Source organism: Furipterus horrens, unplaced genomic scaffold (genome assembly GCF_987537825.1).
Source record: "Furipterus horrens unplaced genomic scaffold, mFurHor1.1.pri manual_scaffold_6, whole genome shotgun sequence".
Lineage (NCBI taxonomy): Eukaryota > Metazoa > Chordata > Mammalia > Chiroptera > Furipteridae > Furipterus > Furipterus horrens.
Genome location: NW_028327176.1, coordinates 176,667,058 through 176,692,841, shown reverse-complemented (window position 1 = coordinate 176,692,841; position 25,784 = coordinate 176,667,058). Strand labels below are relative to the sequence as shown.

Genomic DNA, 25,784 nt, shown 5'->3' with positions numbered 1-25,784 from the left:
GTAACTCTGTCTGGGGAGCCCCTCACAGGGAGAGGGAGACTTGAACTGGGACCGCAAAGATGAGTAGCCTTTCCAGTGGAAATCAAGGAGGGAATGGCCTGAACGTGAACAGACCAAAGGTAGCTGACCCTTTGAAGTCATGCCAAGAAAAATGTTCTCATTATCACAGTGCTGTGCTCTTAACAGATGATGCGTACAAAAAGATACGTACAAAAAAAGACAAAGACAAACTGCTGAAGTCATGTCCTTGAACATGTGATGAAGTTAAGTGAAATTTTAAAAGGGAATTAGAGAATTTCTTAACATTCTACGTATAAATGTACTCGTCACTACTTAAAAATCTGAGAATAATAAAATTTTAGAGTTAGAAATGACCTTAGTTGGTGCAGAAGAAAATTGCTCTTCCTCAGATAATAATTCCTTTAAAAAATAATCAGCAGTAAGTCAAGGTTAAAAATATGTTTTAAATTATTTAGCCATCATCTTTTTAGAATCCAGCAAGAGTTAAAAGAACGGAATGTACACAGAAATTGAATTTAAAGAAGAAAAATAGAAGGAGAAAATATTGCTATAATAGAGTCAAATGAAGGCATTTTAGTCCCCTCAGAGGAAAACTGCTCTTATAACTTGCCTCTAAATTTGCCAATTTCCGTTCTTCTGTCACTTGAAAGAAACTATAAAGATCTCTAAAGGGACTTGGGATAAGATCAGTACTTCCCACTGTCATTAAAATTAATAATATGGACCTTTCTCAAAATAAACTTTGAGGTAAAACACACATACAGGAAGTAAATGATTTTGTACATGCAATCACCATCCAGATCAAGGTCTAGTTCATTTCCAGGCCCAGAAGCCTCTTTGTGCTTCTTCCCAGTCAATACCTACCCTCTCCTATCTATTCCCCCAAATAACCACTGTTATAACTTCCATCACCACTGATTTGTTTTATGTGTTCTTGAACTTCAACTTAGTGTAATACACAGCATTTCCTTTGTGTCTGTCTTCTTGCACTGAACATTATGTATGTGAGAGTCATCTAAATACATGAGCATTTCAAAGGGAAGCTACCTAGTTACAAAACGAGAAGTATGCTATCTTAGCAAGACCTCAGATGGCAGAGTTCTTGAAAATGGTGAGCTTTACAGACAGCTCTTCCTTTTAGAAAGGCTATCGTTACCACTTTCTTTACCTGGAAAATGTAAATAATATCTCCTTTCCCTTACTAGGTTTCTAGGAGAGCTAATCTACCTTTCTACCATCTTTTGAGGTTGCCCTGAAGCTGTGCTAAATTAGAAGCAAGATTAAAGGTGGAGAAGTTTATTTTCTGTAAATAATGACAACTTTATGTTTTTTCTTACTCTGCATAATAGAGCAGGCTGAAACTCTGAGCAATGCAATCCACAGAAACACTGAGCACATTATCATTCATATGAACAACAATCATGTTTAATAGTTCTACAGTATTACACACACATACACACACACACACACACACACATTAAAGCCCTATATATGAGGAAGCTGAGACCGAAGAAGGCTATGTGGCTTTCCAAATCATTAAGTCATGGCAGAGACATAGTCTAGGTCATCTGATTTTGATCAAGTCTTTTTTTTTTTCCACTCTACAAAGCTGTCCTCATTGGAATATGATAGCTGAACTCATGGTGAACTAGCAGCACCTCCTAGTAACTCTAAAAGAACAGTGAAACTGTTTGTAGACCAAAAAGCAAAGAAGACATTGCACAATCAGGAGAGGCAATAAATCTCAGTTCATGTTCTGGGTCTTGACTGTCTAACTGAGATTGTTAACTGTTAGCCAAGAAGATAGAGTCAACTCTGCTACTTAACTAGCCCTGTGATCTTGAGCAAGGACCCCACTTTTCATTGCTTTAATTAGGAAAGTAGGTTAAGTGATCTCTAGGCTCTTTCCAACTTTAAAATTCTATGACTCTCATACTTCTTTGTGCTGAGAATATGAAACTTTAGGTCACATTTGGGCTGATTCTAATTGCTTTATGGATACTACCTCACTAATATCACTACAACCCTATGTAATAGGTGCTGTTAGTATTTCTATTTTATAAATGAGGAAGCTGAAGCCCAGAGAGTCCAAGCAACTTACCCATCCATGGTCACGGATGATAAATGGGATTGAAACTCAACCATTTTCCTCCAGTGTCCTTTGTACAAAACGGCTCAAAGAGTCATGGGTGGGAATAGAGCACTATTCCAAGAGAAGGCAAGGCAAAACCCCTAATGAATTAATAACTCAATTCCACCCCCAACCACTTCCTCGGACTAATCTAAGCGTTGGGGCAGGTATTGTTTTGCTCTCTCAAACTATGCCCAGTGTCATCATTCATAGTCAAGTTTGTGCTGAATGCAGGCAAGTGCTCACTTCACATATATCAACTATAGTCATTTGATTGCGCAGAATCCTTACTTACCATTGTAGGAGTTTTAGAAATTTGATACCATCAGTTTTTTAACTTGTTTTTCTACTAGAGGCAGCCATTACTTTTAAACTTCCAAAAGGAAAAGCTGCTAAAGACTTCCATCTGTCTGTAAGCCCTCACAGAGAACTTCAGAGTTTCAACTTGTGGCCAACAGGCCTCAGAATGAGATGTGTTTGTGCAGCTGGGTGACATCCTGACGCACTGACATGAACAACATCCCCTAGACTTGCTGCAGGATATTCAACGGATTAAATAATACCACTCATATTCGGGACTTAAAGAAACTCTGAGTGGGGAAAGGGTCACTTTGCACATGGAAAATCAATTTTAATGTACACAAAAGCATCTTGAGTTTTGAATGTCATTGTTCCTACTATAAGCAAAGGGTTCTATGAACAGATATAATGGCTGTAGTTAATAATAGCTAGAAGTCTGCTACAGAGATGGAAAATAAGAAAGGAACCAACCAACTTTCTACCTTCCTCCCCTTTCCAAGAGTCTAAGGTGGAGAGCAGGGCTTGGTGTAGAGAGGGTGTACTGTGTTTGTGAAAAGGAATGGAAAGGTGATACATCCCCAGTGGACAAACCACCAAGTGAAAGAGAATTTCACCTCCTCTGTGGAGACAGTGACCATTTGGTTTATGCTGAGCAAGCATATGAGGATGAAATTTGAGGGGAGAAGCTGGCAGACCTGGTATATAAATTGGAAGATAGAATGAAATGCAATTTCATGACTTTTAAGTAAGCAACTAAGTTTTGCCTCAGACAAAATTATTAAAGATTTGCCATTGAGGATGAAATGTAAGAGAAGTATTATTAAAACAACACATTAAAGCAGTATCTTCAGGTCAACAGTCTGGTGGATAAATAAGAGCCCTGAGAGTCTCCATATAATGTGACTATCTTGTCCCAATTCCAACAGTCCCTTGGCAGGCACATCACATTCCCAACACTGATATCTGTGGAGAGACTGGTGGCCACATGTAGAATCGTGGACTCTTTTCCCAGGGCAGAAATGAAACCTGCAGGCACCTACAGTGGAAGGCAGAATGTTGGAAGAAGAATTTACATCAATTAGTCATAAAGAGTCCCCAAGGCACCAGATTTATAGCCTTGTCATTCAGTGAAGAGGTGACTGTGACAATCCAGGCATCTGCACTTGGACGGTAGCAATGAAAATGGATTGGAAATGATGAATGGACCCAAGGGACGTTGAGGAAAAGGTAAGGAAAACAGACTCACTACCTGGAGAAGTCACAGAGAAGTGCGTGGCCTGAACCTCTCTGAGGACGTGGTGGGATGTCATGATAAGAGGATGACATGGAGAAAAGACCTGTGGCTTGTGTCCAGGCATCATGAGCTCCAGGTGTTAGCAGGACATTCAGGGGAAGATGTTCAGCAGAGGGTGAGAAATACATTATTGGCACACGAGCAAAAAGCTGGTGTTGAAGTGGTCTGAGATAGTCAGCTGAACAAAAGCAGCAGTTGAGGGCCAGAGGTGAACGTAAGAGAACGACCCATCCCACTCAGGAAGCAGCAGGCTTTATGCAATAAAGAATCCTGGACTTCTTTTGTACTCAGAACCATCAAATAATGGAAAGTGTTTTTGTTAATTTATTTAAGTTCAAAAGTGTGGGGGACACGGTTTATGGGCTGAGGGGAGAGAGCCTGGAGGGAGGGAGGGAGGGAGTGAAGATGCCAGAGAACAGAGTAGCACATAGGGACTGAATTCCCTGAGGATAATACCAAGACTTGGGGTGGGGAGGGTGCCTGGATGCCTGGCGGTTATGAACAATGAGCAGGAAGTCAGGGGCTGAGCACAGCAGCAAAGCGAGGTGAACAGAGGCTCAGCAGCATGGCTTCCACTGAGAATACATGCAGTACTGGCAGCCAAATGGGCAGGAATGGCTCGAATGTCAACGGTGAGATGTGAAGAACAGTGCCTCCACTATAGACCATAACTGGGGAAGAACTACCGAAGAGGAGTGGGTTTCAGCCCATATGAGGAAGAAGAGCAACTCCCCCCCCCCAAAGAAAAAGAGCATACAGAAAAATCTGCTGTGAAATGCAGTCATTTATTCATAATTAATTTATTGAGCAACTATTATCAAATAAGGAATGCACTGGGGCTATAACAGTGAGCAAAATGGATCGGATCTCTCCCCTGAGGAGGCTTACCATTTATGAGGGAGGCTGACATTACCATTCAAACAACGGTCCCTTCCAATACAGAAACATGGCATGTCCTGACAGCACAGGGCATGGGGGTGACCGGAGGGTCTCACACTGACAGTTAAGCATTCGTTCTAGTGACAGGCATGGCATAAAATGGTCTCAGTTCTGAGGTCAAGTTCAGGGTAAAACGGTTGAGGGTTAGAGACAGTCTACCTTCCTAATGTTGCCAAAGAGGTGGAAATATCCTGTCCAAATCAAGCAGGAAACCACTTAAAAATCACCGGAATGCAAAGGATTAACATTCCTTGGTTTACACACCTAATGAGGGGGGATAGGGGGTGGGAGAGTTCCATTAGTTGCTTTCTTATAAAAGAATTTTATAGTAAGGATGCCTTTAGATTGATTTTGATTTTTTCCTCCAATGTAGTCACTGAGGATAACCCGCTCACAAGATGGTTTCGTTCTTTTCAAGACATATATGTGTGTGAAGCGAACATTCCAGAGGACACGCCGGGTCCCTGGGGCTTGGGCATAACACCACACGGAAAGCCTCGCAATCCTATCAGGCCACCATCACGCCGACCTGCGTATTTCAAAATTCTTTTCTGATACAGTTTTTATGAGGATTTTCAATACCAGCCTGAGGGAATGTTGAATGCGGACTCGAATGAGGGAAAAAAGCGCACAGCCGACCTTCAGAAGCAGCCAGTTGCAGTGCGCCGGCTTTTCCGGGAGCCATAGAAATAATTGTTGCTGTTCATAAGGGAAAGAACTTGCCTCTTCGAGAAGCGAGTAGAAGAAGAAAAAGTAACAGTCCTCCCTACGAGATCTGGAGCCCCACAGGGATAGGGACTAAAAGAGTCTGGTTCCCGGTGGGGGGTGCCCGCACCCTGTACCTACGCCACAGAAGGTACTTAATAAATATTTGTAACACGAGTAACTAAATCATGGACAAATGTTTGGCAATCACGTACAAAGCCTGGCCTAACTAGGCAATGATTTATTTTAGCTAGAGATTTTTCACCCAGAGGAAATTGTTTCCAATAGTGCCTTCCTGTAGAATTCCAAATATTTTGAAAGATAATATAACAAACACTAAAGTTTGGAACTGAGAAAATATCAAAGCCAGCAGAAAGGATGATTAACACTCCTAAGACTGGTACAACTTTTTCAGGTGAACAAAGACTTAAATGCTGCTTATTATGTAATTTTAAAGAGACAATCGATCGAAGGCAAATAACTGAAAAGCAGCTGGAATAATTTACATGGTGAAAGACTAATCTTTTAAAAACTTTCTATTTTCACACAGTGATGAAAGGTGAAAATTAGTATTTTCAAGAGCGTTCTCGCCACACACACCACATTGACATTTCCTTCTTCCTTCTCTAAACATTTAAAACACATTAGGCATCTGAGATTTTTCTTCAGTGTTCACCTTTCTCCTAACTGGGGAAGTCAGAAAGGCAATGTAGTTCCATGGTAAAGAAACCGAGAAAGGCAAATTATCTAACTAAATGGGAACTTAATCCAAATTGCTTTTTTCCCCCCATTCTTTTCAGGCATTACACATGAGAATTTGAATCTCTGAAAACTATGGAACCCTATAGAAAACTAGAAAACTGTATTTTTAACCCAAATCAAATTCTTTCATAATATAATATCATTGTTGATGTTTAGCTGTATTGATACTTTGGACCTTTGACTCACTAAACACATCAGAAACTGGTAGAATTATAAGGCCCTTTGTTGTGGCAAATATCTGACTATATAATGTAACATGCTCTATTACTAGGAATTGTTAAGACTGGCAACTGGCAGCAACTTTTTGTTCCAGTCTAAACAGAAAACACCACCTCTCCTGTCTTAACTTTCAGCTGGGAACTGAATATCTCCTGTTTACCAGTGATCTAAAGGGAAGCAAACAGAAATGGAGAGATGATCGACACACATTGCTCTATATTAAAACTTCCAGAGGAGGAAATGTTTCATTTTGTTTAATCCTTTAGCTCATTTGGCACCCTGCGAACACTGTGTATACTTAGAAAAAAAGAATTAGTCATTTTAATTATAAACATGGACCTGTCTGTGAGCACTGTAGAGAAAAAAACACGGGCTTTAGGGTTAGAAAAACTTGAGTTGAATAATCTTCTCCACGTCCCATCTGGCTACCTTGGGCAAGTCACCGAACCTTTCAGAGTCTTGTCCTCGTCCGTAGAATGGGAGTGTGCGATCTACCACTTGGGCTGCTGCTAGGAGGAGCAGGGATAATACATGGGAAGGTCCACACCACCTCAGCAATATTCAAGACAGTCAACTTCTTTCACTACCTCTGCTCCTGCCCCCGCCCTAGCAGGTGGAAAGGGTGCCATCGAAAGGTTTTGAGGAGAATAAATGATAGAAGTGAACTACTTGTGATCTGGAGCAACTGGGGCAAAACTTTTTTTGAAATATATTTCCCCAGTCTTCAAGAAGTCTCCAGGAAAACACCCCCACCCCACCGCTGCCCCCACAAAGACACACATAAATAGACTCCTGCTTAGATTCTTGCCTTCTCTTTTGGTCTCAAGATAATAGCTGGGAGCTGCTGAGACCAACTAGCACCCAAGAGACAGCACCATTATCCTGCCACAGAAATGCCCTGGACTAAGGGGAGAAGCAAAGCAAGGGGTGGACATCACCGACAAGAATGGGACAGAGTAGCTAGAATGAACTTGGGTCTATTTTCCACCGGGTGGGAAGTCACACAATTTATTTTTATACTCCTCCTGCAAAAAATAAAAAAGCAAGAAAGAAACACTATTTTATTCAAAAGACTGGCTGCTTACTTGGTTAATACACCATTTAGTGACTCATGTTGGAAATACAGTTTTGGAACTTTCTACATTTAGTTGGGCTAGTAAGTTGTTGTTACTTTTCTTTTTGACTCCTGAACTCTATAAAATGTGCTGCTACAGCTGCCAAACACAGGAAAGTTGTGTCTACCCCTGGTTCCAAATATGCTTTATGTTGAAATCGAAAGAAAAAAAGTTCGGTTTCATGATTCTGTTACCCTCAGAACCTCAGATTCTTGACAGTTCAGCCACCTTTAAGGGAAACAGAAATACCTCAGTCCTGAGGACCCTTGTGTATTGAGAATTGTTACCCAGTAAACTGGCCGAGAAATCCTTCCCAAAGATGCCTGTTTATTTTGCACCCTTTCCTTTTTTAAGATCTACCAGAACCTTGTGCTCTTTCGCTTTGCCCCGAGAACTGGAGTAGCCAGCAATAAAAAGAAGGCTGGACTGACATTGCAAACTCACAAGTAATTAGTAATTAAATCCTTATCAGTCGTTTCCACTGTATATAGTAAGACTTCATTTTTAGGCCTTAGGATATTGAATTCGGAGTTTGAAGTATCAGGGTCTTGCATCCATGTGAAGCGTTCTCCCTCGGAAGAACACGAATGTTCTGTGACTTTTAACCTTCCTTAGATTGCGGTCAGCAGATTCTAACCTGCAGAATGCTTTAGAAAACTAAAGTGACAGAGTCACCACTAATGGGTGTGGGGGCATGGCTAAGAGCTCCTGCATGGCCCCTAACACCCACCACATCATTATTTTGGATGCAGATCAGGGCCCAAGAAAACTGGGTCTTGCATGCAACTTTTGGGAAATGTATGTTTGTTTGTTATAATCTCAGCCATCGTTAGTCTTACTTACTTCTAGGAAACTTCTGCACCCCGCCCCCCCCCCCCACCCCAGCCCCCAAAATGCCTAGAAACATCCAATAATTTCTGAGGATACTGGAGAGTTTTAAGTCCTGAGAGGACCTAGGATTGCTAGATTCTGATGCACCCAAGTCTGTGTGCTTAAATGCCAGGAAGGGCCTGCTCCACTTAAATAAAGGAGTTTTGAACCTAAAGGAGATCGGGGTTGCTTTTGAAGCTCTAACTTCATGTCTTGCAACAAGAAGAGCAAGTCCACCCAAACCGTCCATCCTGGTGAAGAGCTTCCTGAGAGATTTCACAAGAGTCAGGAAGCCATCCCTGAAAGCCTGCCAGGTGCTTTGCAATGTGGATGGGACATAATACAAATGTATGTAGTCACACGTGAATCATCTCTGAATTACCAACCTGACTCATCTTTTCTGGCAAGAACATTCTTGTTCTGGCTTTACTTTGACAGATGTTTAAACACTATCTTTCTTTAGCATCCTTATTCATTTTCTTTCTCATTTTAGCAGCTCTTTGTGAAGAGACGTGTCACTTTATGGGTATCAAACATGTCTAAGACAATGGAAGCATACAGAGTAAGAGAAATCAAACACAGAAAGAAAAAAAAAATGTGTTGTAACATCAGGGAACAAAACATTTCTCTAAAGAGAGTGCCTCCCATTCAGGGACCTCAGAGAAGACATAAAACCAGACAGGGGGCACATAGCTGTCGACCACGCTGGGGTTATAATCCTGATAAGCATTTTTGCTTTTGTTTTTCTGCGCATTACGCCATTTGGTGTGCCAGTCAGAAGAGTATGATTTCTTACACAGTTGTGGCAGAAATAGCATGCTCACATAGAGCATTTTCTAATTTTACCCCCCATAGTCTTTCGATCTGTGTTTCACTTCCTAAGTGGTAATGCCTGGTGACACCGGCTGATTCCCATTGCAGAAAATCACTTTCCATGCATACTCTTGCTCAAAGCATAACTACTAAATACGTGACATTGTTGGAGGTGAGTAGGGAGGAGGCTGTAATCTACTTAAGAAATAAAATTGGGAAAACCAGAAAAAAGGCAATGGGCCCAATGTGCTTGTGGGCCATTGTAAATGGATGCTAGTTTTTAATTTGTTTTAAGGATATGGTCATGGGCTGAACGGGCCCCCCCCCAAATTCACATGCTAAAGTCTTAACCCCCAAGTACCTCAGAACGTGACTGTGTTAAGACCTTTAAAGGGGCGATTACAATAAAACGAGATCACATGGGTGGGCTGCAGTCCGTTAAGACTCGTTCCTTACGAGAAGAGAAGGTGCAGACATGGACATGTGCCGTCCAGGAGAAAGACCATGTGAGGACACAGGGAGAAGGCAGCGATCTGCAAGCCAAGGAGAGAGGGCTCAGAGGAAACCAAACCTTGATCCTGGACTTCTAAGTCCTAAGTCCTTGTACTCCAGAACTGTGAGAAAATAAATTTCTGTTGTTTAAGCCACCCAGTCGACAGTACTTTGTTATGGCGGTCCCAGCAAACTAACATAAATGTTCCCCGTGTCAGTAAAGCTATTTATTCACACACTGAAGGTAGAGTGAAATGTCACAAGGCTTTCCATCCCATTGCTGCCCCACGCCACCTATGTGAGGGGAAAAGAAAAGGTTCTTTAAAAGCTCTGCTATGATAACTTCATAAGGACTTTACACATTAAAACACCGTCGTTTGAAAAACAAGATGTGTTTTCTCACATTCTGTGGTTGGATGACTAAAGGGGATTCGGTTTTTACAGAGTGCAGTTCTAGATGCTTTTTAAAAAATCTCCAGTTTGATCTGGCTCCTTTTATGTTTCCTTGAAACACTTGGCAGCCAAGCACTTTCCAAGCAACAGAACACCAGTTGAGCACATATGGGGCCGATTCCGCTTCAGTGGATTTTCGGAAAGTGAAACGTTGCTCAATTAAGCCCACAGATCCCCTCGGCGTGAGCTTAGTTAGCTCATCCCTGGCTCATTCCACGTTCCATCCTCAGGCAGCTCCTCCAAAGGCAGCATGGCTGGTCAGACAAGTTCTCTGTACAGACAGAGAAGGAACTTGGGAAAACGCAAAATCCCTCCGCAGAGAGGGAATTAGCCATAGCGACCCTGAATCATCCTCTCCGGTCGTGAGAAACCTTTCCGTCCGGAAGGAAGGTCCAAGGCAATGCTCAGCAGGCCCCCTCAGAACACCTCAGACAACAGTGGCCTTGCAGGGGGAGGCTGAGAAACGCATAGAATAAACTTTGAAGAGACCCCCATTAACACTGATGGGAACTGACGTCACACTGGGCAATGCACTGCAAATAGGCACAACATTGAAAGGAGAGACCCTGAAGTGCAAACCGAGGCGAAAGTAAAATAAATGCCAAACATTGTCCAAAAAGGAACATATGAAAAGAATTTTTAAATAAATGATTGCTTCCTTTTGGCGTTTTCAGAATTTGCTGCCCACATTTCAGAAAGAGAAAAAGGGCTCGGCCTCCTTTTCAGAAATTACATTGGACTAAAATAGTTCTTGCAGTTCCTGCCACTCATTATTAAACACCTGTTTTCGCTGAATGCCCTGTTCTCTGACTTGGGTTCCTCCTTAATTATCACGCTGTTGGCTCAGATGAAGTTCACAGGGGTTTTCCACAAAAGGCAGCAGAGGCGAAATTCTGAGTCCGTTCCTTAAAACGGTAATTACCATCTGCTTATTACCACTTTCTCTTCCAGTGTAACTTTATTAGGCTCAAACATGCCTATTGTGGGAAATGAGTTATTTTGCAGCTTCTAATACTAAAAATATATACGTAGGTGGCTGCCAAGGAGATTTTGCCAAAATTGTACTTGACAATGGAAATACCTGCTCAGGAACAAGACATACTAATGACCGAATTCCTCAAGGCACTGAGTACAGAATATCTGTCTTTTCAAACTGGACATTTTGTTAATTTCTACCTCAAGTCAAGAGAAGATACACATGGTTAGTGAAGAGAAATTTTCATCTGAAGCTACCTTTTAAAAACTGCTACTCTCCAGCAGATGTTTCTCACCTTGGGAATCTTCTGGAATGCATATTGAAAACCCAGATTCTCAGACCCATCTCTAAAACACTGATTTCGCTGATCTAGAACATGGAGGCTAGACATGAAGATTTTTACCAAGCATCAGGTGATTCTCACAATTGTCCAGGCTTTGAAATACCAGTGTTCAGTTTGTAATGCCCTAGGATTCCTTCAGGGCCCCGTACCCTTTTAGGATGATGTACCCTTAAAATACAATGCACAAAAATAAAGGAAATTACAATTATTCTATACCAGCGATTTTCAACCTTTTTCATCTCATGACACATAAACTAATTACTAAAATTCTGTGGCACACCAAAAAGTATATTACTTTTTTTGCCTCTCTGACAAAAAATTGGTATAATTTTGATTCATTCACACTGGACGGCTATTGTTGTGTTGCCTGTTTGTTTGTTTGTATTTAATTTGACAATCTAAGGGAAAGTCAGTGCCCCAGTTGAAAATCTCTATTCTATACAGATTTTCAATGCAAATCTTAAAAAAAAAAATATTAGCATGCTATATCACAGTAAACGTGTCTATTCTGTTCAGCTATAAAACTTTTATTAAACTTTCATAAAACATTTTTTTAGGTCAAAACACATCCAAGAAAGTATTTTGAAATTAATTAAAAGCTATTTGCTAAAATGAAAAAAATAGTCTTTTATATAAAGGAAAAATTTTAATCATGATTCATTAAAAGTGACGGCGGGCGTTTGTGCATATTACATCAAGTTTGCTTTGCTACCTTATGACCCAACCAAGTTGTGAACCAGGTAGGAAGCCAGAATAAAGACATTTTCTAATACAAATTTTCAAAAAACAAAAACAAAAGCTCTCCATGAGCTTTCCTCAAGAAGCTACTTGTGTGTCAAAATAAAGAAACAAATCCATTAAAAAATAAGACAAGAGGAGCGATCCCAGGGCAACAGCTGGGCAGTAGGCTTAGAGGAAATCCAGTCCGAATTGGAAAAGGGCAAGCGCTAAGGACAAACTTCTTGAAAACGAACTTTAAGGACTAAAAATTGTCTGAACATATCTATGTAACTGAGAAAAGGTTTGGGGATGAGTATAGAGGATCCTTACTTAGCAAGCAAACAAAATCATGAGTTGGGAAAGCAAAAGCTATGCAGGAAGGAAAAAGTAATCATGGCTTGCATAGGCTTAGCTGTTGTTAGCGTTTACGTAATTATAATACATGGAATACTAATCTAATTAAACTGCATTGTAAGAACGTTGGAAAGATGAGAACATAAGATGGTGGGAAATGTGTGACTTGGACCAGAGGAAATGCAGAAAAGGGAGCTATAGCTTCAGTTTCCACTGTGAGGGCAGTAAGAATGTGTCAGCTGAACAATCAATAATTAGCAAGGTAAGCAGGCTGGCTAAGAGACTGGCGATACTAAAGAATGAGTTTAAACAACGCTACAATTCCTGGACGCCACTTAACTTGCCACTCAGTTTCTACCACTCTGCTAATATATGACCTGCCAAACAGTTCATTTATTCAACAAATAGTTCTTTTGTGTCAGGCATATACCTAGGGATAAGATACATTCAATAATATATAGGGGGAAAGACTGCTAATTGCCTTTAGTTCCTGGAGCTTAGGTTCTGGAGAAGGGGGACAATGAACAAATAAACACATGAAACAAGATAATCTGAGTGATAAATGCAATGAAGGAAGAGACAATTGTGGCTGGGCGTGGGTAGTCAAGATCCCTATGAAGTGGGTATTGCTGGAGCTTAAACAACGAGCCCGTTTCGTAAAGAGGCAGGGGAAGTGTCCTGAATGGCTTGGACAAACAGGGGCAGCAACTGCCAAGGTCATAGGTAAAAATGAGCCAGGCTTGTCTGATGACTAAAAAAGAGTAAAGCTAGAGCACAGGGGGAGGGGGATAGCTTCATAGGGGTGCGGTGCAAAGCGGTAGGAGAGGGAGTTGGAGAGGTAGGTGGGGACCACGGATCATAGAGGATCACATATAGCCTTGAAGGCCAGAGTGTAAAATGTGGATTTCATTCTAAGTGCAATGGGAAGACACAGGAAAGTTTTGAATAAGGAGAGTCATGATCTATGTTTAAACGTATGGAAAATGAATTGCAGAAGGTTGAGAACAGAAGCAAGAGACCAGCTCGAGGTCACAGCAGTTGTCTAAACAATGGATGGCTATGGCTTGAATGGTGGCAACAGAGACAGAGAGGACTGAGGTTGGAGGTAGCCTTTGGTGAAATGTAGGAAGCCAAGCTTAAGGTCGGCTTTCGGGGAGAAAATCAAGTCTCCAGTTTAGACCTTCGCCTATGGGCCACCCATTAAGGATTCAGGCAGGCCTGCCAAACTGCATATTTGAATCTGGAGATTAAGGTGGCAGAGAGGCAGAAACAGCCAGCCAACCCCTCCCTGGGCAGCCATTTATTTCTCCTTGTTGGATTGCTGGTCCTGCCTTCAGTCTCCCCCGCAACACTGCCTGAAGGCAGATTCACCCCCTTGAAGCAAAACTCTCTAATCATTTCTCTCATTTGATTTAAAAACAAAAAACCAAAAAACCCTTCAGTGGTTCCTACTGCCTGTGATTTACAGTCTTGCCTTCCACCCCTCTCCATCTCAGGGCCGGAATTCTCATCCCCCTTAGATATTTTTGGGCCTCCCTGATTTGTCCCCACAGCTCTCTAGGGTCCTTTCCCTTCCACCCTCATTTCTGCACATCTCCACGTAGTGCCTTCTACGCTCAGACCCTTGTTGGCAGGGTCTGTGAATCTTACCTCACACATCATTACTTTAACTCAGGAAGTGTTTGTTGGAAGAAGGTGCCACTCTTTCTTCTTCTTAATATCCACTCAAAAACGAGGCAATTTGAGGGCTACCCCCGCCATGCACACACCGGCGCAGCTTTCCAGAATATTCTTAAACAAAATACCACTTCAATCCGACGTCAGCCAAAAAACCCTTAGTGTTAAGGGTTGGAGTGTAATACTTGCCAGAAGGTTTATATGAATAAAAACATCCAGCTCCTTGAAATGAAAATAAATGGAGTGGTAGTTTTACAAGTGTAACAGCAATGCTATGTGCCCATTCCCTTCTGGGGAACAAAACCTGTTGCTTTTGTTTCTCGTCTGACTGCGTCGCATGGGAGTGGAGGGAACTGGACAAAATAGCATTTGTTTTCTGAAGACTATTTCTGCCTCAGTATCACTTTTACCTAAGTTGAGTCCTCACTAAACATGACTTTACTCCCAAGAAAAGAGACTCGCAGTTAGCCTGTTACACTCAAGTTCCTCAAGACAAGAGAACTTTTTGGAACTTTTCCTCTATCCAAATGAAAGAGGCTTAATTAGGGGATCGGCAATCCAGGCTTCTTACCTCCGTCCCTACTGCATTGACTCAGCAAGGGGTGAAGTCTGACCCACCGCCGGAGGCTCTCCTTTCCAGTCTGCTGAAGATAAGATCAACTGACGCTAAAACTATTGGGGATGGTACTCCTGACCAGACCTATTGAGCTATGGACCAAAAAGTAGTCTCTGAAGTTCAAATTTTTGCTCATTTTCTTTCTCTCCAAGTGAGTGATATTTGCATTGTGATCAAACAGACAAAGAAGAAAATTAAACCTAAAAAGAAAATGGCTATATTAGAACCTATATTTTTGTTTTCATTATTGAATTCATAAGAGAAAAATAAAACTGGTTGAGAAAGAGTCATTTGAACTGAAAAATGAGTCCGATTCCACGACAGCTGGAGAAAAGCGAATGCAGGTCAGCTCGTGGTTTTAACTCCAGTGGAGATCTAGGCGGACCCTGAATGGGAGCCGGGCTCCGACCACGTCCAAAGCAGGGCAAAGCCGCCGCTGGGACACCACCCCCACCGAAGTGAAACTCCTTTCTCCCTGTGCCCTTTATGACATATTTAACAAATAGAATCATATGACTGCAAACTTAATGTTTCACATTTTTATAGCTTTTTAATGAAAATTAGTTTTCAAAAAAATTTAATTTTAAACAGCTTATTCTACCACACGACTATATATCAATTAATTCAAAATCCCTTGCTGTTTGATTACTAGTTATTTCCAATTTGAGAAACATTGCTCCAGTGAGCAAGTACTTATTTCCCTCACAGCACGCTTCTAGAAGACAATCTGCTGGGTCTGAGTGTATGCACGTTTTAAGGTTTTTAATGTATATTGCCAAGCTGCACTCTGGATAGGCTGTACCAATTTAAACAACCACAAGACAATTATCTCCTGGAATCACTCCTTTTAATTTCTGCTAAATTTATATGTGATCAACGGCATCCTTCCGCCCCCCCCCCCCCCGCCATTTAATTGCTTAAACTTTATTTCATACACCAGTTGGTCACTTATGTTCCTTCTTTGATTAAGTAATGTGGGCAAGTTACTTCACTCTTGCGCTTCTGTTTCCCTCACCTGTAAACACGGATATTAATTAATGGTAGTTACCCTTATTGTGCCATGTGAAATTAAGTCAGACAGAGCGACGAATACCACATTTCACTTACACGTGAAATCTAAAGAACAGAAAATGAACAAACAAAACAGAAACAGACTCACAGATACAGAGAAAAAAACTGATGGTTGCCAAAGGTGATGGGGTTGTGGGATGGGTGAAAAAGATAAAGGGATTAAGAAGTACAAATTGGTAGTTACAGAAGTCCCAGGGATGTAAATTACAGCTTAGGGAAAACCGTCAATAATACTGTAGTAACTATGTATGGGGCCAGGTGGGTACTTGAAATATCAGTGGGATCACCTTGGAAAGTATATGATTGTCTAACCACTGTGGTGCACACCTGAAACTAATATAAAATAATATCGAATGTCAAGTGTATTTAAAAAATTATAGTTACCCTGTATGGATGGTGTGAAAATTGAAAAGTTAATTCAAGCAAGCACTCAGAATAGTCATTAGATATTTTGAAAACTGCCTGTTCATGCTCTTCACTCATTTTTCTATTTGAATGTTTACCTTTTTAAAATTAATTTATTTTTCTTGCAGATTTTAAGAGGTTTTATTACATTAAGATATTAAGCACTGTTATCCTTGTACAATGCAAATATTTTGTGAACTTTATGATTTCCTTTGTTAATTTTCTAATGGTTTTATTATCATTAAGTCATTTACTTTAAATCAGAATAAATTAAAGATCAAATATTTAAATTTGAGAAAAACAGCAAAGTAAAGCATGTTTCTTAGTAAGTCTAGTTTGTAAGAAAGAAAATAACTGATAGACTTGACTCCATAAAAATTTAATGTTGTTACATAAAAATCAAACAAATATAGGAGGTAAGATAAACATGGAAAAATATTTACAATATATAATATACATAAGGCCAATTTAACCTACAGATCTATAAGAAAGCATAAAATAAGGAAAGATTATAAATAAGGCAATACGGAGAAAAAAACAGATGCCCTGAGCATTACTCAAAATCAAAATAAGAAATCATCTTTTTACAAATAGATATACAAAGGTTTTTGAAAGCTAATTATACACAACACTGTGGTCACGCACAGTTGTTCAGAGCATTCTCTGCACAAGGACATCGAGGTAAGGAAGAATTGGAACTGAATTCCTGCTCATGTTCCTCTCATTAAGCCAGTTGCCTGAGAATTGACTCACCCCAAAAAGAGTGACTTTGATTTCTCACAAAGCACCATGCATAGGGTCTAAGGCCGACCCTGCTATGCAGTGTTGGTGAGAGAGTACAGAAAAAGGAATTTTCATATATTGAGCAGATATACTGATAAAGCCTTGGTGAGAGTAATTAAGTCTATCAAAATAAAATATATAAATCTTTGACCCAGCAATGCCACTGCTAGGATTTTCCTGGTACATGTTGTTCAAGATGTTTAGATAAGGGTGTTCATTCAGCATTGTTCATAACAGCATACACACAAAAAGGACCCAGAAACAATATAAGAATATAAACATAAAAGATAAAAACAATAGTTATTCTAAAGGAAATTATAATATACCCATTTATAATAGTTTATAAGATTAAAAACATAAATATGGAACTATTTTGAAGTTATATCACTTAAAAAACTCAAAGTGTATAGCATAAAGTATAATATGTCTTGCTTGTGTTTTAACAAAGATATGTACATAAATGAAAACTATCTGGAATTAAAAAAAAAAGAGTTGTACTTGAGGGGTTATAAGTCTAAGAGGCAGTAAAATCATTTTTAACCTGAATCATTGTGTATAGTTTGACTTTTGACCATGTGCATATTATTTTCATGAAGGAAAATAAACTCTATCCATTGTTGCCTTTATGATTTCTTCTTATACAGAGTTCACAAGGAAATGGGTAAATAACATGAGCATGATAAATATAAGGCTTCAACCAAAATATGGCAACTGAGAAACACAAAGAGATAGAGCTTCCCTCATGGCCTCGGTGTAATCCTGCATATTTTACTCACTTGTATTTATTTCCTTGTCTCCTAAAAATGAGAATAGTGATTTTGCTTGTGCTTTGAACTCAAGTTCTGAGGCTAAGCAGTCAAGAGAGGGACTGTGGCCCTGTGGGCGTGGGGTGGGGATGAAGAAGAATGGAATAGTTACTAGATTCAGACACCACCCTTCAGACAATAGAGGCAGAGTAACATGCAATTCTTCACATAAAAAGGAATAATAATAATACATATCTCTCATTCACATAGTCATTGGCTTAAAGAAGTCAGATGTTCACTGAGAGTATTTGTTGAGTCATTCACATAATCAACAAACACTGTGTCAAATCTACTATGCCCTCTACTTGGCAATGGGAATGCTGGAAGTTTCAACCCTTCCAGAGCATGAGACCAGAGGATATAGAAACCACATTATTTGGGAGCATACCTATTTAGCCTGTACTTAGAAATAATGGATCCAATCCTCAATACAATACAAGCAAACCAAATGCAGCAAAATATTACAAGTATTATATACCATACCCAAGTAGGTTTTATCCCAGGAATGCAAGTTTTGTTTAACATCTGAAAATAAATTAATGCAATATGCTATATTAATAAAGAACAAAAACCATTTTAGCATCTCAACAGATGCAAGAAAAAATAAAGCCTTTGACAATATCTGACACTCTTTCATGATAAAGACATTCACAAAGTAGGAATAGAAGGAAACTTTTTGCTTAAGGACATCTATGGAATAAACCACAGCTAATATGACATTTAATGGTGAAAGACTGTTTGAATGCTTTCCCCCTTATATTAGGGACAGGGCAAGAATGTTGACTTCTATTTAACATTATACTGTAGAAATGAGAGAACACTATGCTGTATAATGAGTAAGAGCAATTAGACAAGGAGAGAAATAAAAAGGCATTTAGATTGGAAAGGAAGAAACTAAATTATTTCTACTTGCACATGACTTTGTGTATAGTATGATCTTGTATATAGGAATCCACTAAAAAAAACCATTAAGATAAAAAATGAGTTCAGCAAAGATATAGGCTACGATTTTTGTGTATCTATAAACTAACAAGAGACATTCCGAAAATGAAGCAAAAATGCACTTTCAGCCCTGACCAGTGTGGCTCAGTTGGTTGAGCACTGTGCCATGGAGTTAAAGGTCTCAGGTCCGATGCGTGGGTTGCAGACCATTGGCAGTTGGGGTGCATGGGTATGAGAGGCAACCGATTGATGTTTCTCTCACATGTTGTTTCTCTCCCTCTCTTTCTCCTTCCCTTCCCCTCTCTTTAAAAAATAGATAAATAAAATCTTTTTAGAAAAAGGGTGCAATTTCATTTATGATAGCATCAAAAACAGTAAAATCCTTACAGATAAATTTAACAAAGGAAGAGCAAGACTTATACACTGAAACCTATATTGTGGAAAGACATCAAAGAAGATTTAAATAAATGGGAAGACATCCATATTTTGGGGTTAAAAGACTTCTGTTAAGATAGCCATACTACTCAAACTGATCTACAAGTTCATCACAATTCTTATCGAAGTCCCACGCTGGCTTCTTTTTGCAGAGATTGAAAAGCTGATTATAAAATTCATGTGGATACAAGGAGACCAGAACAGCCAAAAGAAATCTTGCAAAAGAAGAACAGTGTTAGAAGACTTTCATTCTTGTTTCAAAACTTAGTACAGGACTACAGTATTCTAGACAGTGTGGGGTGTTAATAGACATCTAGGTCAATGGGACAGAATTGAGAGTTCAGAAATAAACCCTTACACGTATGGTCAATTGATATTTGGCAAGGGTGCCAATACAATTCAGTTTAAAAAAAAGCCAAACCAATAATGCTGGACAACTGGATATGCACATGCAAAAGAATGAAACTGGAAACCTACATCACACCAGACAAAAATTAACTTAAAATATATCATAAACAGATATATGAGTTAAAACTATAAAACTCTTGGAAGAAAACATATCTGTAAATCTTGTCATTGGTTAGGCAATGGTTTCGTAGCTACGACACCAAATATATAAACAAATGGAAAAAATAAACTGGATACAATAAAAGTTTTAAAACTCTGAGTTGCAAACCATACATCAAGTAAGTAAAAACATAATCTAGAGAATGGGAGAAAATATTTGCAAATCATGTATCTGATAAGGGACTTGTATCCATTATATAAAGAACTCTTGTAACTCAGTAATAGGAAGGTAAATTGCCTAATTAAAATCACCTTATTTGGGCAATTGCACTGTTAGAAATATATACCCAAGAAATGAAAACAAATTTAAAAGAGCTTTATTGTCATATATAATTTAGGTGTGAGAGGCAACCAACAGATGTTTCTCTCAATATGTTCACCAACAATCTGTACATGAAGTTCACAGCAGCATTATTCATAATAGCCAAAAAGTAGAAACAACCCAAATATTCATCACACTGAGGGATGGATAAATAAAATATGGTATATATATACAATGAAATATTACTGGCAATAAAAAGAAAGTACTGACACATGCTATTACATGGATGACCCTGGAAAACATCATGCTAAGTGAAAGAAGCCAGTCACAAAAGGCCATGTGTTGTATGAATAAATGAAATGTTTAGAGTAAGCGAATCTATAGAGACAGAAAGCAGCTTATTGGTTAATTAGGGGGTCGAGGCTGAGAAAGAAGGGAGTAGGGATTGATGGTTGCAAAACACTGTGAATGTACTAAAAACAATAAAGTGTACACTTTCAGTAGGTGAATTTAATGGTATGTTAATTATACAACAATAAAGCTATTAAAAAAATAGAAGTAATGGGTCTAACTGCATGTTTTCAGAAATAAGTTTTAATGGCATTCCGAGCTCCCAGAGAAGTAGATGCAGCCTTAAGCTGAAAGGTTCAAAAAAGCCTGAAATCAAGAGTGAAAAGCAAGCCGTTCTATAGCCTCTAATGAAGATTCTTACAAAAGCCCAAATGCAGTAACAGGTGTGAACTACTGGACTCTGTGATACTGATTCCTGAGGCTCAAACAGATTTCCGCCCACAAAGTGTTTAAGATGAGAATCCTCTTCATCATTATAGACCCTAGCAGTTACTCTAGGCTTACACAATAAGTAGATGGCTGAGACCAAACAGAGCAGAAATCATTACACCTTTTCTAAAGCCACAGTTAGACAGCTAACAAAGAGTGAACAAAACGCTTGGAAAAGCAGGTTTGACATTCTCAGAGAAGAACACCAACATGAATATAAAACTTAGATGTGACAACCAAATGTGCTTTTGTCGTTGCTGGTTTTATATTTTCATTTAGAATCTGATGATAGTAAAACATCAGGGGAGAGGAGTAATAGTGATAGACTTTAAAGAACCCAAGCGGGTATCATGAGGAAATTACTCCACCCTTCCAATACCAAAACTTGAGTCATTGCCACCATCATCCCTTAACCAACAAAACAAAACCGGTAAACCCTTCTCTCCTCAGGATGTCTGGACTGGTCACTTCAACAACTAAACAGAGGCCCTGCAATTTAAGTAAAATCATACTATGAACTATTTCTCTGAAATATCTTGTATGGTCAAGAATAACTCTGTCTAAATTACTTTTATCTAAATAAACAGCACAATCTCTTGGCATGACTAGTCATTTTATTAGGAATGATAGCAATCTTGGCATTTCTGCCCTACTGGGTAAGAGCTAGGACAGTCACATTTTAGGATCCTGCTCTGCATCTTAGTCATCATTTATGAAATATTCCTTGATTTTTGTAAACACAAAATTCACTCTTCTACTGATAACTGCCTTAATACTTTGTGGCAAAAGAACTAAATTCAGGGTAGTACTTTATACCTGCTGGGCTGGAGAACTGATTTAATTCTCTGCTTTGCCAGTGAAGAAATTTAAAAATATAACTCTTTCTTGAAATAATAGAAGGCACACTGTTTTAAAGACAAAGACAATTAAGCCTATGTGCACAGAATAGTTTTCTAAAATTAAGAGCCAAATCAACACCCCCTCCCCCAAACCTCCAAAAAGCCATCAGTTTGAAGTCTCTGATGTTCTGGAGCACTGTACAACCTTGTCAGTAACAGTAAGGGAAGGTGATCTTTTGGGGGTTCTCGTTTCTCTCCTTTGCAGAGGGTTCATTCTTTTAGGGCATTAACATAAGCCCCAGCAAAACTTATGACATTTCAGGGAGTGAGGCTCTCCAGGATAATAAACAACCCCATGTGGGGAGAGGTTGGGATGACAGAAGTCTATCTAGAGACATCCTGGAGCTGATTAAAAAGACCTTCATAAGTGCTCTGTCATTTCCTCTAAGTAGGATCCTGTTGATGTTTACAATTTTAAAAGTGTACCAAATATCTTAAGGAATGATGTAAATGGCCCCTTTGAAGTATTTTTTTTAATTGTCATTGGAAAAACATCAAAATAGTACGTTTTAAATCTATTTCATTTTCCAATCACAAGCAACGCCACCAAAAAGTTGTTTATCCCTACACTCCTGGAGAAATGCCAGGAGTACCTTCCTTCCTTCTTTTTTGTTTTTGTTTTTGTTTGATTAAATGAAAGAAAAGAAACTTAAAACAGGGCATTGTAACTCAGAAACGTTACACACGTTTCCATAAAACTTTAGCCCTCAGTAACTGAGTTCATGAGATACGTTCTCCAAATTTTATAGATTATGTGTCTAGTAAAAACAACACAAGAATCATTTGAAACAATTAAGCAATATTTTTGTAGTTGGATACTAAGTATTCAACATTCTTCCAGGAGCAGAGAAAGCACGTCTACTCCAAAAAAACAAACAAACCATAAATCAGTTGAAAAGCTTGAAAGAATTCAGTTCTGGTCTGTTCAGAAGCCAAGCGTAAATACAGAAAAACCTGTTGGCACGTTTCTTACTAAGTTTCGCATTTTAAAAACACGGTACTACGCAAATGGCGTTTCTCGTAAATTTCAGGCTCAGAAGTTAATTCAGATAAAGACCAAAGAGAGGCGTCCCGTACAGAAAATGGAGCCTGTGCCTTTAAGGTAAAATCGGCTGGATCCCAAAAAGCATTCCACTTTTCCACGACAAAGAGTTCGGGGGAGCGCTACCTCTCGGGTTTCTCCGAGGGACTCGGTGGGTTCGGGCAGAGCAGGACTAGTCGAGGAGCCCCCGACCGTCCCCGCTGCCCCGAGCGAGCCCAGCGCTGGCCGGTGCCGCGGGGAGCGCATCGCGTGCGCCCGGGACTCACCGCTGCTGGGCTGCGGGGACAGCGTGGAGACCGAGGTCTGGCCCATGTCTAGGGTCGCAGGGCCAGGTCCAGCGATCACGCGGCTTTTTTGGTCCTTCGATCATGGGTCCGCTCGCAGACAGATTTCCAAGCGCTCATGTCCCGGCCTGTGCGGAGCTGCCCGCTGGGTCCTTCACCTTCTCCCCCGTGCGGGTCTTCCAGCCCGGCCGGCCGTAGCCGGCGAGGCGGATCCTGCCCAGCGGATGCCTGTCATTCCTCTATGCAGATTAGCCGGGGTCAGGGGTCACGGAGGAGGAGTGAGGGGGAGAGGGCGAGAGGGAGGGGAGCAGGGGGAAGTAGGGGGCGAAGGAGTCGGGAGGGGAGAGGCCCCAGCTCTGTGAGACCTGCACCCCCCCACCCCCTCCATGGTAGTAGGTAGTTCAGGCGACTCCCTCTTAAAAGGTCCAATGTCAAATGATCCTTTAGGGTTGGAAGAAAAGAAGTTCCTAAGTCGCTATACTTAATTTACGAAAATTCGTTTCTTTAAAGTTACTTCCTTCCTGACATTGTGTTTGCAGTATTGCAGCACTGTTAGAAGTCTCTTTTTTGTGCATTTTTTCTTGTTTTAAAAATTATCTTCCTTTTAACAGATTGAATTAAAAAAATAACATTAGTGGCCTTAGGCACACAATAAATATGAATGTTGGATCTCTGTGTGAGATCAATTAAGCACACACTTCACTTTTTATCACCTAAAACCTAGAAGGCTCACCTCTCCTATATTACAAAAGAGTTTCTGGGAGGACTAGGGGACCACCTGATAAGGTGTTCAAACTATATTGATACAAAAGGTGAAAACAATAGTAATTTATTTTAAAAGATAACATTGCCTAAAAGTTGAATTAAATTCTACTATAATATCCTATTAAATCTCAGTCTTCTTGAAAATATGAGTATAGCCCTGTCTGGGTTGCTCAGTTGGTTGGAGTGTCCACCTGTCCATCAAAAGGGTTTGGGGTTCTGGTTTGATCCCAGTCCAGGCACCTACAAGAGGCAGCACATTGATGTTTTTCTTTCTCTTCCTCTCTCTCTCTCTCTCTCTCTCTCTCTCTCTCTCTCTCTCTCAAGTCAACAAATATATCTTCGGGTGAAGATTAAAAACAAACAAACAAAAAACCCCCAAAATATGGATATAAATACTCTTGGTATTTACAATTGTTGATGATTTAGTATGATGAGTAATCTAGGCCATATATAAACAAGGGTTGAAAAAGTTGTTGTATAGTTGTGAGTGCTCAGAACAGCTTATTCTTGTATTATTTATTAATTATTGTATTATTTTCCATATGAACAACTATAGACCTACTGTTGCCCCACCTCATATTACCTAAAGAGGTGGAGCACACTGAATAACAGCTAGTGTACAGTATCACCATAAGCCACTAAAACCAGAAGAGTGCAGGGTGCTTAAAAAAAAAAATCCCTATAACCTCAGGAATCCATAACTTGTGAAAATACACTTCAAAAAATAGCAAAGCCAATAGTATTTTCAGATAAAAGTTAACTAATAAATTTTAACACCAACACAATGTTCATTATAGAAAATTATTTTTAAAAAAATTATTCAGCTAAAGAAAACCATTACAAAGTGGAAACTGGTACCCTTATAAAAGCATGGTAAAATTAAAAATCATTAAATATCTGGTTAAATGCAAAAGATTAGATTTATCTTTGTGTTGCTTTATTTTCTTAAAGATATTTGCTTCTTTGTTTCATCATAGTTGCCCTTATTTTTAACACCCAAAAGCCCACCCTCAATTGTGGGAAAGGTCCCCCACCCCCAGAATAGTGTGATCAATTATCTATTTCCCTTTACCTAATATACTCTTGAGAAACCATGATTTAAAAAAAAATTAAATTAAGGATTAAGATGTGGGTTCTAATGAGGATATTGAAATTAATCCTAACTAACTTTCCTTAAAAGTGCAAAAATGCTGTGTTTGGGGAACATATCCCAACGGGGGGTTCAGCAGTGAAAGTAAACAGTTATAATGACTTTTCCATTTCTTTGCTTTAAGTTGCCTTAAAACAACAACAGAAAGCCTAGGTTAAGTGTTCTCTCAACCTAAATTGAGAGGAGGGAACTTGTCACTATTTCTTCTGTTGATAGAATCTAATTAATAATGGAGGTCATTGATTAGAGAAAATACATATTAAATGGTGCTCATTAAAATACATAAATGTCATGATTTAAAAAAATTGACAAAGATTAAACTTTGAGATACAATATTTTTGCTCTCGTTACTTCTTTTCCTTGAGAAACAATAATGTGTCTTTTTAAATTTTCTTCTACAGATTCTTATTTCAGACATCAAAGTGGTACTCCATCCTTCTAGTCTTTCAGGATTCGCTAAATCCATCTATATTTACTTTATTCAAAACCTTTCATGATTTGCTAGTTAATATAATCTTAGCCCCATTTGGGATTATTATAATCCCCTGATCAGGTTACAAATTTTTCTCTGAAACTTTTCCAGTTCCATTACATTACCCGTGAAGCATGTCAACCAAAGCTGCAGGAAGTGTGCACTAGGGTTTCTTCAGAGGGGTGGGATACCACTGACTCTATCTGATTTCCAGAGCTTCTGACGGCACTTGGTGCTGAAGCAGCCCTTCTATCACAGCTGACAAATTATTCTAAAGAACATCGAAAATGCCTACAGAAACGACTGAATTTCACTTCTAGG

The 25,784-nt window shown here is 39.6% G+C and overlaps 1 protein-coding gene across 3 annotated transcripts in view; it reads right to left on the bottom strand.

The window, feature by feature from the left end:
- PHACTR2 (phosphatase and actin regulator 2) overlaps positions 1 to 23,293 on the bottom strand; it is a 103,990-nt gene extending 80,697 nt beyond the window's left edge. For all 3 annotated transcript variants that reach the window (XM_090279931.1, XM_090279930.1, XM_090279932.1), the window contains exon 1: positions 23,059 to 23,293. In XM_090279931.1, the coding sequence (XP_090136057.1) occupies positions 23,059 to 23,104 (46 nt within the window). In that variant the 5' untranslated portion in view covers positions 23,105 to 23,293. The remainder of the gene's footprint in view (positions 1 to 23,058) is intronic.
- Between the last annotated feature and the right edge of the window lie 2,491 nt (positions 23,294 to 25,784).